General features: G+C 36.7%; 1 protein-coding gene across 2 annotated transcripts in view; it reads right to left on the bottom strand.

The window, feature by feature from the left end:
* Positions 1-3199: 3199 nt before the first annotated feature.
* LOC137286389 (protein dopey-1-like) overlaps positions 3200-16522 on the bottom strand; it is a 60749-nt gene continuing 47426 nt past the window's right edge. The window contains exons 25-28 of one of the 2 annotated variants that reach the window (XM_067818228.1): positions 16377-16400; positions 13084-13248; positions 11820-11943; positions 3200-10901 (exon numbers count right to left, since the gene is read on the bottom strand). In XM_067818228.1, the coding sequence (XP_067674329.1) occupies positions 10584-10901; positions 11820-11943; positions 13084-13248; positions 16377-16400 (631 nt within the window). In that variant the 3' untranslated portion in view covers positions 3200-10583. The remainder of the gene's footprint in view (positions 10902-11819; positions 11944-13083; positions 13249-16376; positions 16401-16522) is intronic. The other variant, XM_067818227.1, reaches the window with a different exon arrangement.

The following is a 16522-nucleotide window of genomic DNA, read 5'->3' as shown; positions in this document are numbered from 1 at the left end:
TACAAGGGGAGCACTTATCCACGTTCTAGGCCGCGAAGCTGCCGAGAATCTAGGAAGCACCATGGGCATGCTCACGCGTGAAGTTTTTCAAATTAGATGCTCTCAAATGCAATATAATGTTTTCTGAGAGTAAAATGATTCCATTTATATAATCTAGAATTTTGTTTAATGTTTTTTCTTTTACCTGGTTTTTTTAAATTATTGTTTTTAATATCAGTACATATATAAAACATCTTCAGGTTTGTTCAGTATCTCGCAGTTCTGTGGATTCAGTGCAATCCCTCTTTTGTAATAAAGACTTTTGTTCGTTAATTAGCAATTAGGCACAGTATGCCTTCAGTTTAGATTCTGTGGATATAGGTTTTGTTTCTGATTTATGTTTAAGGAAAATAATTGGATCAAAATAAAGTTCCTTCTGTTTCAGAGTTGCAAAGCCTCTACAGTGGCTGGCGGGTCAAAAACCTCAAAACAACTTCCGTTCAAGGCCGTTCGCCTGAAAACAGTTTGTAAAGGGGTCGTATCACAAGCGCAGACGGGATTATGGTGTTTGTTGTTTTGCTTTGGGTATTTGTTCGTTTTGGGTTTTTTTGTTTGTTTGTTTTTGTTGGGGCGTTGTAAATGCATGAATGGTGTTATTTTGTCCAGATTTAAATATATTTTTTTGTACTTGTAGGAAGTCCGTTCGATTATATCTGGAAATATAAATGGATTCTGTTATAATAGTGAGGTGATGGCTCTGTAAATTTTATCCTCAGGTTATCCAAGCAGAAAGGATCGAATATATAATTTCCTTTTTAAATTTTGACTAATTTACATTCCGTCATATTAAGATAATAATAGTATGGATATTCGATGGATATTCATCTCAAATTGACATTCAGAAAATGAAGTATAATATTGCAGCTGGCATAGCAATATCTAATTTGACATCTGAATGTGCCTTGCATTATGTCCAGATATGGAAAGAAGAGGAACCGTGTGTTCAAGGATGCTGGTATTCTTCGTCCCAGCCTGTGATTTATATCAGGAACTTCCATCGGTTTGTTCCTAAGGCAACATTATTGTTAAATCTCGATTAGGCCGTCTTTGAAAACTGAAAATTAATCATTATCCGTCTTAAGGGGCAGCAAAGTTCGTTGCTCACTTTGATGTTGTCAAAAACTTAATATAAAGTAACATTTCTGCTGAATGTTTCAGACTGAGCAAACAAATAACACCCGGGTATAGCCATTCGGGTATGTCGCTCTTTTGCTGTTATATTGGTATTTAAATTTTCAAAGTATAAATGGTTAAAAGTAGAGGTCCAAGAACCGATCCCTGGTGCACGCCGTAAGCAAGATCCTAAGGACTAGAGATGTGACCAACAGTGATCCGATTGATGCCTACCTCATATGTAGAACTCAGACAAAGAGTTTTTTACAAACACAGTAAACACTTGATCATGTGTAGTTTATCAACAGAGAAATCGAGCGTTTGATCGTGTGTTTAGGGAAATGAAATCCTAGACTACAGTCCACAAATGTTATTAATTACCTTGATGATTTTAAACTATGACACATCTCCCGACATATTATTTTCTCAAATCCTATTCTCTTTCTGAAATATTGAAATATACCAACGGACTTTGCTGAATAATATTTACGACATGTCTCAATAACAAATGAAACGTGATTACTGTTACATGCCGGTTCCATTAATCTTATTGGTAGCTTTTGTTGAACAATTATTGTGAACAAGTGTTAATAATTTTCAATGTACCTTTCCTGATATTTTTCCACAACTCATTTCTTTATTCAAAGCTCTTGGTGGTAGCAATATTTGAAAGAACGTTTTAAAGTTCTTCACGAGGGTATTGAGCGAAATGACTGAGCAGCGCAAGGGTGATATAAAGGACGGAGAGGTGAGCACACAAAAGGTGGGTCCAGAATGTGTTCGTATATTGTGTTTTCACTATTTACCAGAAGTGCTTACAATGCCTTGTACCTAGAGCTCTACATCTGAAACAACCCGTCACAGTCTATAGAAAGTTTGGGCCACGGGTGCGCCAGTGATCGTCGAAGCTGCCCCATTGCGTCCATTAGAGTTTTGCTCTACGCCACTTTTAGCAATACAGAAGCAATATCACGCGGGACACCAGAAATGTACTTCACACATTGTGCCCATGTGGGGAATCGAGCCCGTGTTGTTACGAGCGAACGCTTTAACCACTAGACTGCTCCTCCTCTCTAGCCGCGTACATAACATATCATCATGTGTTGGAATCTCCACCAGCATCTATAATTCTTGGTTTGTACCATTTGGGTTTATGACTGTGTGCCTCTGAAACCTTCATAACATGGTATACAGCTGGAAGCTTCAGATCACCTTTCTTTCACAGAAACAGATGTGTTGTCACCTGACTGAAATTATATTCGAACTAAACCATCCACTCACTTCTGAGAAAAACATATGTCACATCAGATAAGAACCGTATATTTATTATGACTGTGTCTCTTCAATGAAAATGATATGAAGATTTCATCTACGTTTTCAGAAATTGCCTCTTAGTCTTTTTTCTTTGATAATGTTTGAATACTATGAACATATATCTTGATTTAGTCTAAAATTGTGAGTGTAACTTTAAACTCATGACTCATCCACTCACACGTAATTTTTGAAAGTGTGATTAAAACACACATCGAAGACAGGTGGTGTTGATGTACGTGAGTATATCAAGAGCCAATCTCTACCTGATTCTGCTGTATTTGAAAAGACCAGACTTCTTCCATATTCTGATAGACGCAGAGGATGATGGGACTGATGAAAACCCCAGTCATGGATCTCAAAGCAAAAGTTTGTTTCCTTGGTCGTGCTACCTGTGTCTATAAAACAAGTCCTGTCAGTGTGAAAATGGCGGATCCACGTCATTGGTACTGATAAGACTTCGGAGAAATATACATTTGTAGACAAGATTCAAGACAACATTTTTTTAACTACTTTCTGGTAGAAACAGTTGGGAGACATGTTGGGAGACAATGAATGAGTCATCATTTTCACCGGCGTTTCAATGGTCATTTAACAAAATTTCGGGGCACAAGGAGTGATGCATACTAATGCACCCCCTCCCCGACCCCACCCCACAGTTCCACCTATGAATATTATGCATATATCAACACCACTAGAGATTGTACTTTGAATCATGCACAAACACAAACAAGTATGCATACAGAGGACTGTTTATTGAGGCAAACAAAACAAAAGCATAGGTACATGTATAACAGAAAGGTTGGATTTATCTTTCTCTCACAGAATGTAGAAAGCTAGTGGGCAATACACAAGTAACCTGTGGGATGGGAGGTCCATGCCTTGTCACTTTGATTATAATATTTGAAAATACAAAAAAGTATTACAGACAGTCTCATTACCATCAGATCACACTACTCACCACCAACACTAAGTGAGTAACTTATCAAACCACTGATAACAATATTCCAGCAATATCACGGCAGGGAACACCATAAATGGGCTTCACACATTGTACCCATGTGGGGAATCGAACCCGGGTCATCAGCATGACAAGCAAATGCATTAACCACTTGATTTCCCCTGTCCATTACAAAAATACTGCAGATATGATGTGGGTACTAAGATCTGGGTTTAATAAGGCTGACTTCGAATGCATTTGCTAATGTTAAGAGAAACTATTGTTATTTTAATAGTTGTGTCTTGACCCACGCAAAATAATTCTATTTCACTTCATTGTCCAATTTTACTTCAAGTAGGTTGTAATGGAACTAAAACAATCCACTCACATCCCTGTCAGTTTCATTTCATGAATACAGTTGAAGCTGTCCATTCCGGTAAGTTGTCAACACCAGCATAAAACCTCAGTCTCATTTGTGGCTTTCACATTCATCATCAGCTCACCAATCCGGCACATTGTCTAAAATGTATTATTTCTTCAGTCCCGATGAGTGCCTGCTTAGACAGCTTCCACTGTAGATATTTTGAAATATACCATAACTTTAAATAGGTGTAAACAGGTATGATATTCTGTTTAACTTTACACAAACTATAAATGAATCGTTTTAATGAATCCTTGTAATATTAAAAATAATCCTAATAAAAGTGGAGTGAAAAGGATAACTTCTTCAAATCTGAAGAAGAAAGTTACAAATAGCTAAAAATAGCAATATGATTTTAGTATTTAAGTCGGAAATATTTATTCATCAGCTTCAATAATCACTCCACACAGTTATTTGCAACATATACCACTTCATATTTATAATATATAAAGCTTAGGTTATACTTAGCATGCATAAATAACTACTATATAAAATAAACATTTGTAAACTCAAAGTCTACACTGCTCAGAGAAAGTAAGGGAATAGTTTTAAAGAAATTCTCATTTTCTGACATATTCGCCTGCGCAGGCCGATCATTTTTTCCTCGAATAACATTTTGACCTAATTCAACATTTTTACCATTCAAATATAATACTTTCTTTGCCAGGTTAAAATTTTGACATTATGTTACATTTTAAACATTCAACTGTAAAGCTATTTTTTCTGGATTTACATTTTGACATAATTTCACATTTAAACTTCAAAATCCTGATTACCTACCTACACCAAAACAAGAAGGCGTGAAAGACGCATCATATGATGCAGTAGGCCACAAATAACACCAAACAAGACTTTATCAGTTCCCTCACTTTCTCTCAATAGCATATTTTGTTAATATATATATATATTAAATTTAAAACAAAATGAACACAAGATTTTATTGCGTTAAATATGAAATGACCAGACATGGTAAGAATTCGAGTCCTGATAGTTTTCATGCCATACTCATAACTCTCAATTTTCCATTTGGGAAGGACTATATTAGCGTTGAAAGAAGTGAAATCAAATTACAAATACCCATGTTACTACAATTCTTGAAATCTGAAATATTTTAAAGAATTCTAAAAACTGTACATTGGTTGATTTTCTTTCAAGTTTGAAATGAGCAAAGAGAAAGCATCACACAGTTGCACAGACAATTGCACCTCTCTTCCTTTCAAACTGATTTTTGAACAACACAATAAATATATCGTGAGCTGGAACGTCAAGAAGAACATACCCCCTAAAACATGCACCCCTCAAAACCCATATCCACCTAATGGAATCTAAATTTTACAGAATGAACCTTGGATACTGGACAAAAATAGTTAGGGATATAGGCAAATTTTGAAATATTGAATAGTGATGTATTTATTCATTGACACACTGATAAAATATCAATCATAAAAATACCAATTTCCCCAACTTATTTTGTCCAGTATATAAGGTATAAAGGAAATACAACCTTAGATGAAGTTTCATACAATAAATATAAATTCTCCACATTAACAAGCATACTGTACTGATATTTAACACTCAAATTGAACAAAACAACCTAACATATACCAGCCAAAGAGTAATGCCTCACTGTCTAACCATCACTCAACATGCAAATTAAATATACTACTCAAAAAAGGGAAGGAACAATCTTTTTTCCACATCTAGTTTGCTCTAATTCGTTTCCATCAGTATATAACACTGAAAACTGGGTGTTCTCTAACTTCTTTGAGTAGTATACATGTATATTTTTTCTTCGTTTGGCAGATAGTACATAAACTCATTATTGTTTCATATTCAACAGGCAGAACAGTTTATATGTTTGCTGCCAACTGAAATCATACTTGTAACATTGACTGTCTGCTAGGCACCCAAAATAAGTGAATGACTTTGATTTTATGCCACCTTTAGCAATATTCTAGTAATATTCCAGCAATATCACCGCAGGGGTCACCAGATATAGCAGCTTCCATTGACTCTATAAATCTACCAATCACATAGCATCATGATTTCCAATGACACCAATTCTGAAGAATTGAGGGCATGGTAGAAAAATTCCACAGGTTTACATGAAACTATCACCACAGCAACACCTCATAACAACAATTGGTATTGTTTGATTCATATCACAGTGTAGTCACTTCCAAACTTCTCTATAGTATTTGAAATAATTTCTCCATGGGATTAGAATCAAGCACTTTTGAAGCAATGCTACTCAAAATTTGACAAGAATGCTGAGCCATTCCTTACTATTTACACACTAACAGTTAAACGTGGTGTTTCGTGGAAAAATAGAAAGTATCCCAATCACACGTTTGAATAGTATAGACTTTACGCCACATGCATGCTATCACAGACTATCTCTGTACAATATAAGGAAAAACATCTGAATGCTGTTGACAATATGAATAAAGAAAGCCAAAAAATATAAACCACCAAACTTCAGGCTTTTTACAGCAACAATGTGTTTTTAAACAGTTTGTTAAGGACATTCTTAAATCAATAAACAAAGGTTATCAGGGATGTTCGTATTTTCAGGGAGTTAATGGAAGGCGTGTCCATGGGTGGAATGATTTCATACAACTGTACAGACATCAAATGTCCTACTAATCTCTCTTTATTCTAAAGTAAACACTTAAAGCTGATATAAAGCACCCAGGCTTGAGCACCCAGTAGATTCTAATCACAACCAGTTTCCTGGAAGGTAGTATATTCTGCAGATGCTGATGATCATGTCATGACCGAGACTGAACACAAAACACTAGCTGCACCAAGACGAATCACTGACATAATAAACACAGAAGTCCTATGGCTGAAAACATGGGAAAATAATGCAATGATTCAAATCATATATCACACCAGTTCTTAAAGTTGTACTGTCCGACTGACAATAAAACCCCAAACACTGAAGGAACAATATTTCATTAATATATTCAAGTCCACACCCCATACTAAAGCAAATCAAACCACAGAAAACATAGTATTTTACTAAAATACATAAACTGATACCTCAGAATAATGACATTCTATATGGCCTCTTAAATTACATTTAAAAAAACTATATATGGACAATATCTCTATGAATATCAGTACAATTTATCTCATCACCCATGTGTAGATACAAGGTTTCCACATATTAAAATGACACTACATGATCATCCTCGGACTAAAATATGACGCTGTACATGATGGAGTCTAACACCAATATTGTGGAGTGCAGACTGTTGAAAGACTTGAGGTTGTATTGCTATATATACAAGTACATTTCTCCATAATGGCTAGTGGTTCCCTTGCTATACACCTGGGCCTAACCTTCTGAAGCTCTCTTAGCACTAAGATAGGCGTAAGTTAGTGTTAACGTATGGCATCTTACCACTCAGAGAGCTTCCAAATTCTAGGGCTTGGACTGTTTATAGCGAGTGGGGTTCTGGGCCACTTTCACTATTATTCCTGCTAAGGGACAGAAAAATGTTGTAGACTGGTGAGGAATCCAGGATCTTTACACAGTTAATAATTAACATCATATCGTCGTTTTTCCAGCCATAGGCCTAAGGCAAAAGTTGAACTCAGGAGAACCAATGCCTTGAATACAAGGCTCATCTCCCCACTGTTGACTGTTAAGGGTAATAGCTGTTATTACCAATATCAACCCCCCACCACTGATAAGCAATATATTCATTATCAACCATTTAATAACACATTAACTACTATCATCCTCTTTACTGTTATCAATACAATAAGAATCATTACACAAACAAAACCAAATATACCTGCCAAGCAGGTTTGTTCAAATTTTCTTATTTCTATCATATGTCAAAATATATCAGTTCATGTTAGGGTCAGTTAAAAAATATATCTCTTAAACTATTTCATAACAACCTTTTTCAACTTGAGAATAAAATTTGAGTCATGTATTGGTATTGTCTTTAACTATAATTCTATGAAATTTCAGGCTTCTTTTATTAAAAATTATGTAGGATCTGCCTTTGTCCATATGAAAATAAGATTCATTTCTTACTCTTTATGTGTGTAACCTTGATTCTTTTACAGAACTAAAGGCTTCTTTTGCTTGTAGTTTTACAATCTTCAAGCCAGAATCCAATATTCGTGTCAATGACCCATTAAGTATTATTACAATGAACCAATCAATGTAATACCACTAATAGTGACAAATGACAGACAGCTGGCAATCTATAAGAACAAACGTCATGCCTACAAGATGACAGGTAATGGCACTGTTCCTACAGCTTCAGTATGCACACAGTATTCCAGCTGAATAACAACTGAAACACTCACACATCAAGGAACATGGCTTTGTTCAAGAAATATATACAACTTGTTATGGCACTACAATAGAGAATATGCTGAGATCAAAAATAAACCGGAGTATTGTCTTGGGGATGGTTGCTCTATATTTGAATCTAGGGATTCCTGAAATTTGCAATATTCCTACAATATCACAAAGGAACACCAGAAATGGGCTTCACACATTGTACCCATGTGGGAATCAAACCAAGGTCTTCAGGCTGAAAAGCAAATGCTTTAATCACTGGGCTACCCAACCATCCACTTCAAGGTATGAAAGGACCCCATTACTTATGACTTTCATCTTCTCCCAGAGAGACCCTATGTTAATCTGTTCTCTGTTTCATGAATGAGAAGACAGACACCAAACCTAGACTGACCCATGTGTTATGGTCAGTCAAAAGTTATTTCAGAGTATCGGCATACTTTACAGGTGAACAAGCATAGTCAATCACCCAATATGAAATCAATAGAGCAACGTATACGAAACTTAAGCTTAATTTCAGTAACAATGATTTAATGTGTTCTCCAGGTAATAGTCAACGATTAACTGGACCTATCTGACAGCATCCCAATCCGAGTGATTCTGTCCGAGGAAAACATGTCTGCTATTTACTATGCAATACCATCTTCCAACTACATCGCACAAGCAACAGGAACACTTGATATACATATGGTACACGGGGAAATATTTCTACAAACAGGATTTCAAGATTTTGTGGACTTAGCGGTGTGCTCATACATGAACCCACAATATGAAAGGTCGATCACCTCAATAAGAAAATATACAAAAGTTATTCATCTGCAATTAGCCAAATATAAGATGTCTCATATACTACTGAAATCAAAGAACACAAACACTTTCATATAACTGCTGTCAATCCTCACATGTGAAAGAATGAGTTTTATATCTTCTTGGATTGGTATAACCAACATACATACTACTCAAAAGAAGTTAACAAACACCAAATGCTTCAAGGTACACAAGATAAAGCATCAGGACTTCTTTAACATCTCTTGAGCAGTATATATCATCCTCCAAATGTTTAGATTTCATATGAAGTTATAAAAATGAAGAGATCTCAAGCAGAGCCAAGGAAATTGACAGACCTCATCAGTGATGTACTGTCGGGTTTGACGTCAGGCAAAATGCACATGTGATATTTGATCAGAGAAGGAAGTTTCAACTCAGATGGGTGTACCTTCTACTGGAATAATAATTATTGGTTGAAGTTCTTACCAGAAGATATAAGCTGCTTCAGATATACCAAACCTAGCAGGGGATACTGTACACCTAAACGACATTTTTCAAACCCAGAAACATTTACAGGTGGAATAAATGATCATGTACACACCACTGTAACACTTACACCAAAATGTAGCTCATGTCAAGGACACTTATATGTATATTTATATGTCTTTGGCAGTTTGTGTATACACTAGGAACCCAAACAAGGGTGATATGGATTTCAACGAAATAAAAGACTGTTCCACTGAATTTGCACAGTACGGTCACCATAACTTTGCACAGTGAGGTCATCTTGGCTTTACACAGTAAGTTCATCTTGATTTTGTTTTGTAAGGTTATCTTTACTTTGCACAGTAAAGTAAGGTCGTAGGAGAATGTACAAAGTTGTTATTCAGCCAGGAACTTCATCTGAAGCCAAACAAGTGGATATGAGGGGTGAAACTTCTGATTGTGAAAGCATGATTTTTGCACCAAATGCATGAGAGTTGCCAGGCATGATAACATCCTGATAAAATATAACCCTACACCAACACAGTCTCACGTATCAACAGGAATATTGAACAGAGCACGAGTTAGCTTTGAGTAGCTCTTTATAAGAGATTGACGACTAGGTATAAAAATATTTGTCTATTCCAAATTCTATTTGACAAGATTGACCAGTTTAATACTTATTGTTGGTAAAATGATTAATGTACATGGCAACACACCAGAAATTTCTCATTAAAAGTAAACCCTAAAAATTATAGAAGATTACTTGAGTGACAATCACTCTCCTGTATATCTGATTGTCCATACATAAAGTACCGATGACCACCATGAACATTACTCTGGACAGCTCTGTCCACTTCCTTATGGCAAGACGGAAAACATGAAATTTATAAAAACATTCATATAATTTCTAAGTATTAACCGTATCAGTTTGGTGTAGCTATATCGCATTATGATCATGCTTTTTTGTCAAACCATATGATGAAAATTTGTCTGTGCCCCAAACCATTAAGTGCTCATGGTTAACTTGACTTTAAGTTCTGCAGATCATAAGACCAATGTTAGCTAACTGGGAACTTTCTCAACATGGGTCCCAGTCTGCTCCAAAGGCAAATATTGTCTGAATATCTTTGTGCTATGTTAGTAGTGGTCAGATTCAAATTTCTCTGAAAATCTTGGTGTCACTGAGACAAAAATTCCAAGAAGTCTCTTTCAACCAGCTCCTCAATGAACTGTTTGTTTGATTTTGGATGTACTGTGGAAGGGAGTTCTGGGATGGGTAGACCTGTAGAGTCCTCCAAAACACTGACTGGAGCCGATTTGGACTTCGGTAAGGTCCTGCTACGTGACTGGCTACTTCTTGAATGGTCTGCTTCTGATTGGTTAATGTTGCAGAGTGTGTTGAAGAAAGGCTGGAGTTCAACCAATGAACGCAGGACAGTGAAGGTCAAGAGAGGTCGACCTGGTACTTGCCTCAGTATGGGATTATTTCCAGAAAGCTGAAACAGAAGGAGAAAAATACATTATCTGACAAAGGCTCTACCAAATGATCCTATATTAGTCGACTCATATGACAAACACAAACTACATATCATCCCGACTTACAAAAAGGGAAACATATCTGGATATAGACAATCTAGTGAGTGGTTACATGTGGCTTCTGTTGGGATTCCTAACAACAAATATCAAGTAGCGTCTGCTGGTTACACAAGCTTAAATGGATTGGGTGTCAGGTTCGAAGACATGATGGACTGTATGTCATTATATCACAAACATCCTCGATATCTCCAAGGTATACATTCCGATAAGTCTCCATTATACCCTGGATGCATCTACGGGGAAGACCAGAGAATTTATTACCTCCCTTGGATGGGTTTTTAACCAATCAGGTGTCTACGCAGGGAAGTTGAGCATACCAGTCACAACATACTTTCACTTTTTAAACATGGTAACTCACATAATACAGAAGTACCCCCCAAAAAGGGTTTCTTGGATATATTTCTTGCACTAATTCTTGCTAACTTGTATGCATGAGATTTGCAGCCGTGACCACTATCTATGTTGATACTGGCAAGTTCGGTTGTAAGAGCGGCTTATCTGATTAGCTACTGTGAGAATGCAGAGCCAGCAAAGGGAGGTAATAAAATTATAAGGCCAACCCGTAGATGCATCCAGAGTATAGTGGAGATTTATCAGTGATCCCTGGACACGCTTGTCAGATTCATAACATCTGTCACGGGTTTGTATGGTCCATGTTCGGTTATCAACAGATAGTTTGCTCTTCATTCCAGGTTCCATTCCCAGCACAGGAACAATGTGTGAAGCCCAACTCTAGAGTCCACTGCCAAACTATTCTTGGGATATCTCTAAAACCTGTCTCATTCACTCTTCATGATAAGTGTTCAAAGACTGCTTACCCTGGTGTTGAGTAGTTTGGAGAGACGGACAACATGCGGCACAAAGCAAGGTCGCTGGACACGCTTGTCTTTGATCACCTCCTTCTCTTCGCCTCCAGCTGCACCAATAAATGCCCATCGGTACCTGCAACACCATCTCTCTTAACAGGGCAGTCTTCATACCAGGATTACCTCACATAGGAGGAGACAAAGAAATGTGGAGATACCATCTTTTTCAGACATTATCATCATGTAAATCCATCAAAACTAGAAGACAAAGTCATAAATATCCAAATTCAGTTGAGGTCAAACATGTTGCCATAGAAAGGCAAAACATATTTTACTCAGAAATCCAAACCTACCAAAAGGCACCACTAAACCACCAGACCTATCTATGTGCCAAGTTTGGTGAAGAAATAAGTAATGGTTTTAAAGTTCTGCTCTGGAAAAAAGCACAACTGCCAATTTCAGTCAACATCTAACTTGTTGTCATGGAAACCACACAAAAAAATTCATACACTGGTGTGAAGGTACATGTAAGGATCATGGTGAACATGACTAACATGTGTACCAGGTTTGATAAAGCTGAAGTGTGGGAGATCTGTCCACGATAAAATAACATCCTCAAAGCCAAAGCTTAAAAGTTTCCATGAAAAAACAAAATTCACATCTGGGCCTAATGTCCAAAAGGCACATCTAAGGATCATGCTTGATATGTGTACCAAATTCTATGAAGCTAGCAGGTATAGTTTAGCAGATCTCCAGGGGACAAGATGACATCCGCATGGTCACTGCTTATGTCACTTTTCCATTGAAACCACAAAAACTAAAGTTAATATCCGGGCCTAACCCTCAAAAGGCTCATGTAGGGATCAAGCTTGACATGTGTACCAACATTGGTTAAACTATCACTAATAGTATAGGAGATATGCTTCAGACAATGTATGCAGATGCACAGACCGGGGGTAAGTAAAAACAGTAACTAAAGCAAAGATTCCTTTGAACTAATATGTAGCATTCATTCATAGGGGTTTGTAAAGATTATCGACCATCAAACTTAGGGTTTTTCTAGGAGCTCTTAAAGACCCTGTCAAAAATTTGATAGAGCTACAAAAGACAAAAAACATATGTATTTGAATTTCCACAAGGCTGATAAAAACTGTGGGACCAACTATCAGAGGGAAATAACTCTCAGCTACATCACTGCACTGGGAAAGTTTTGTTTTACAGTGGAGATGACTAATCATAAATGACTAATGATGGTCTATGCATGAATACTACTCACAGCTGAAACTGTGGGACTATGTCTGCAGGCAGGGCCAGACACAGGTCAAGGAGCTTGCAGACGCTGAGGTAAAGCTGTAACCAGGCAGGGTTGTTGTGGGCGTTCAGGCCGTTGCCAAGATGTGCCCAGCTAGAGTCTAGGGCAGCAATTCGCTGGAGCTGGGTCCTACAGAAACAAGGGTTGTCAGCAACAATGCATCACAGTCAACTCAGCCAGCCTTAGGAACAACCAGATCCTTCTCCAATAATACACATTAAGTGATTCTAGTAAGTCACTGTGTACAGTTTTATGCGATGTTTATCAATATTGCAGCAATATTGTCAGACACCATAAATAGGATTTACACACTGCACCCAAGTGGGTAATCGAACCCGGATTTATAGTGGGAGACTAAACTATAACCACTAAGTTATCCTTCCACCCCTCAGGGGATATCTACTTTCTGTGAACCACATCCTCTTACTAAGCATGTCATAATTGGTAAATGATAACATTTATGTTGACTGATAACATTTTAACATTTTATACACAATTATGACTTCAGTATGTATATCATCGTATTGCAAAACTCAAAACTGTCTTACATCCTTTTCATAACACTTTTAATAAGCAAAAGAACATTATTACATAATTATTCAGTTCAAAATCAATAACTCTTGCTTTCGTGTTCTTTCACATATAGCACAAGAAAAATTTGAACCAGTACTTATTTTAGATTGATACAATAAATATTGACCATGAATTTACAAAGAGTTGCCTTCCCTTGCAATGTTGTACTTGGACAGAAAGACTAAACCACCACAGTGAGTCTATGAGTGAGTGAGTGAGTTTAGTTTTATGCCATACTCAGCAATATTCCAGCTATATGGCGGCGGTCTGTGAATAATCGAGTCTGGACCAGACAATCCAGTGATAAACAGCATGAGCATCGATCTGCGCAATTGGGAACCGATGACATGTGTCAACCAAGTCAGCGAGCCTGACCACCCAATCCTGTTAGTCACCTCTTACGACAAGCTGAGTCACCTTTTATGGCAAGCATGGGTTGCTGAAGGCCTATTCTACCCCAGGACCTTCACAGGTCATGAGTCTATTACTAGTGAAGAGAGACACTGACAGAGGTTTTTGCTTTACTTTTTGCCTTACTGTACCACGTTAGCGGTTAATCTCGGCTGTTAACATAACAGTACTAAACTGCAGTTAAAAGGGTCAAAGTGTGAAGAAGATGGTGAGGGACAATTGTTGCAGCTGCCGAGGTTGAAGCCAGTCAGCATGGAGGATCATTGCTACTGGATCCTACGTTTCTATGACAACACATCTATGAGAAAATGCTAATCAGAGAGAAAACATGTAAAACTGATGCTGAAATATTAGACAGTGAGTGAGTTTAGTTTTATGCCACAACATTCAAGCTTCATGGCGGGCGGTCTGTAAATAATCGAATCTGGACTAGATAATCCAGAGACTAACAGCATGAGCATCTATCTTTGGGAACTGATGACGTGTCAAGCAAGTCAGCAAGCCTGAACATCCAATTCCGTTAGTTGCTTCTTATGACAAGCATAGTCGCCTTTTGTGGCAAGCATGGGTTGCTGAAGTCAAGTTCTACCGCGCACCGTCATGGGTTGAAATATTCGACAGATGATAATGATGCACATGAAAACAATTACCATTACCAATGTGTTGTGAAAAGCATGTGATAATATGATAAACACAATGAAGCTGAATCATACTATATGATATATATATGTATATATCCTATCAAATATGTTACTAAATTTAAACAGAAATGTGTCTTTAAAATATTTCAAAATTACAAATAAATGGTAGAAAAAGGCATGTGCTGACACACAGATTTTAGTCTTACATGCATCATAGGTCAAAGGGTTCGGAATATAGGTATTAACTAGTTACCAGATTCTGTATAAGGGTTATTGGTTATAATGTTTAGCAATGTGATAAAGGCAATCTGATTGGTGCATGGGCAAGTCTATGTGATTGATTGAAACACATCACACAATCTCAGCAGGCATGACATGCACACTTGTTGAGTTGAAACAACAATTAACGACAACACACGTCACGGAGGTATCAGAGGAAGCTTGCAACATACCTGGACTTAACAAAACTGGAGAAACAACAAGAGCATTCACAGGTCAAAGGCATTCCCATAAAATAAATCAACAACATTCCCAAAACAGCATTCCCAAACAACAGGTACATGATCATGTGAAAAGAGTGATAGTTGGGAGTTTTAAAAGCTGAAATCTTGTACACACTGCACAAATTTCAACTAGTTAAGGATTTCCTTGTGATGAATTAAACATGTCACTGCAATTGCAAACAAATGTCACACAAACTTATTAGTTTAAAAATTCTTAGCCTTGAAATGTTTGTTGTCTTAAGGAATTTTTTTCAAAGACATTACCTGGTATTGGAAAATAAAATCAGTAACACTCCATAGAACTTCTGCTATTATTAAAAAACATGACAATTTTATCAATTCTTTTTATGCATAATTATTCAGCATAATCCTCACTTCCATTTTATCTAAACACTGAAAATTCTGAAGCGGTAGACATGAAAATAGCACTCAGTCTGACTTATCAATAACATCATTTATTTCTGAGTGAACATTTATGTAAGACAACATGTTACTACACAAAGATTGACTCCAAATGACTATACATATAGACTACTCAAGTTTTGATAAGGATAGTGTCGATGTGGGACTTGAATATGCTTCACATCCTCAGGTCAGTGATATTGAACTTTATTTAAAGTTTTAATATAATTACACAAATCAGTAAGATTATTTCCTCAGTTCATTGACTGTAATATCCTTTTAACAAATTGAAAGTAATTACACAAATCGGTAAGATTATTTCCTCAGTTCATTGACTGTAGTATCCTTTTAACAAATTGAAAGACTATCTTGTATTCCTCTATTCAGAGCAAATTTTGTTTGAACAGCAAATTACCCAGGCTTGTCATGCCATTATGTCATTAACTTACTACCATTCATATTGTTTAATCTTTAAAATCTTTTAAAACATACATATTCAAATCTAATGTATGAATGATGAGATGTCACAAAATAGATTCATGAACTTCAACTCAAAAGGTCATCCACAGTTCACAAGACAGAAAAGAGCAAAACAGAACCAAAAATGAAAATAAAATGACTAAAAGTGATGCACAACAGAAGAAATATGTCTTTTTCTACCACTAGACTCAATGTTGACAATAACAGAGTTAAGATGAAGAAAGGTCTGTAGAATCTCAGACTGTACCTGGAGCAGGCCCGAATATAGTTACTGTTGAAAGATGAGAACACACGTCATCATCGGCAGATTCTTACATGTTGCATATACACTCAAATTCAAATTCCATGCATGATGAACATTGTTTGTAGTATGCCTCTTAGTTCACCTGTGAC

Source organism: Haliotis asinina, chromosome 6 (genome assembly GCF_037392515.1).
Source record: "Haliotis asinina isolate JCU_RB_2024 chromosome 6, JCU_Hal_asi_v2, whole genome shotgun sequence".
NCBI classification, from domain to species: Eukaryota; Metazoa; Mollusca; class Gastropoda; order Lepetellida; family Haliotidae; genus Haliotis; species Haliotis asinina.
This window is presented reverse-complemented; position numbering and strand designations above follow the sequence as displayed.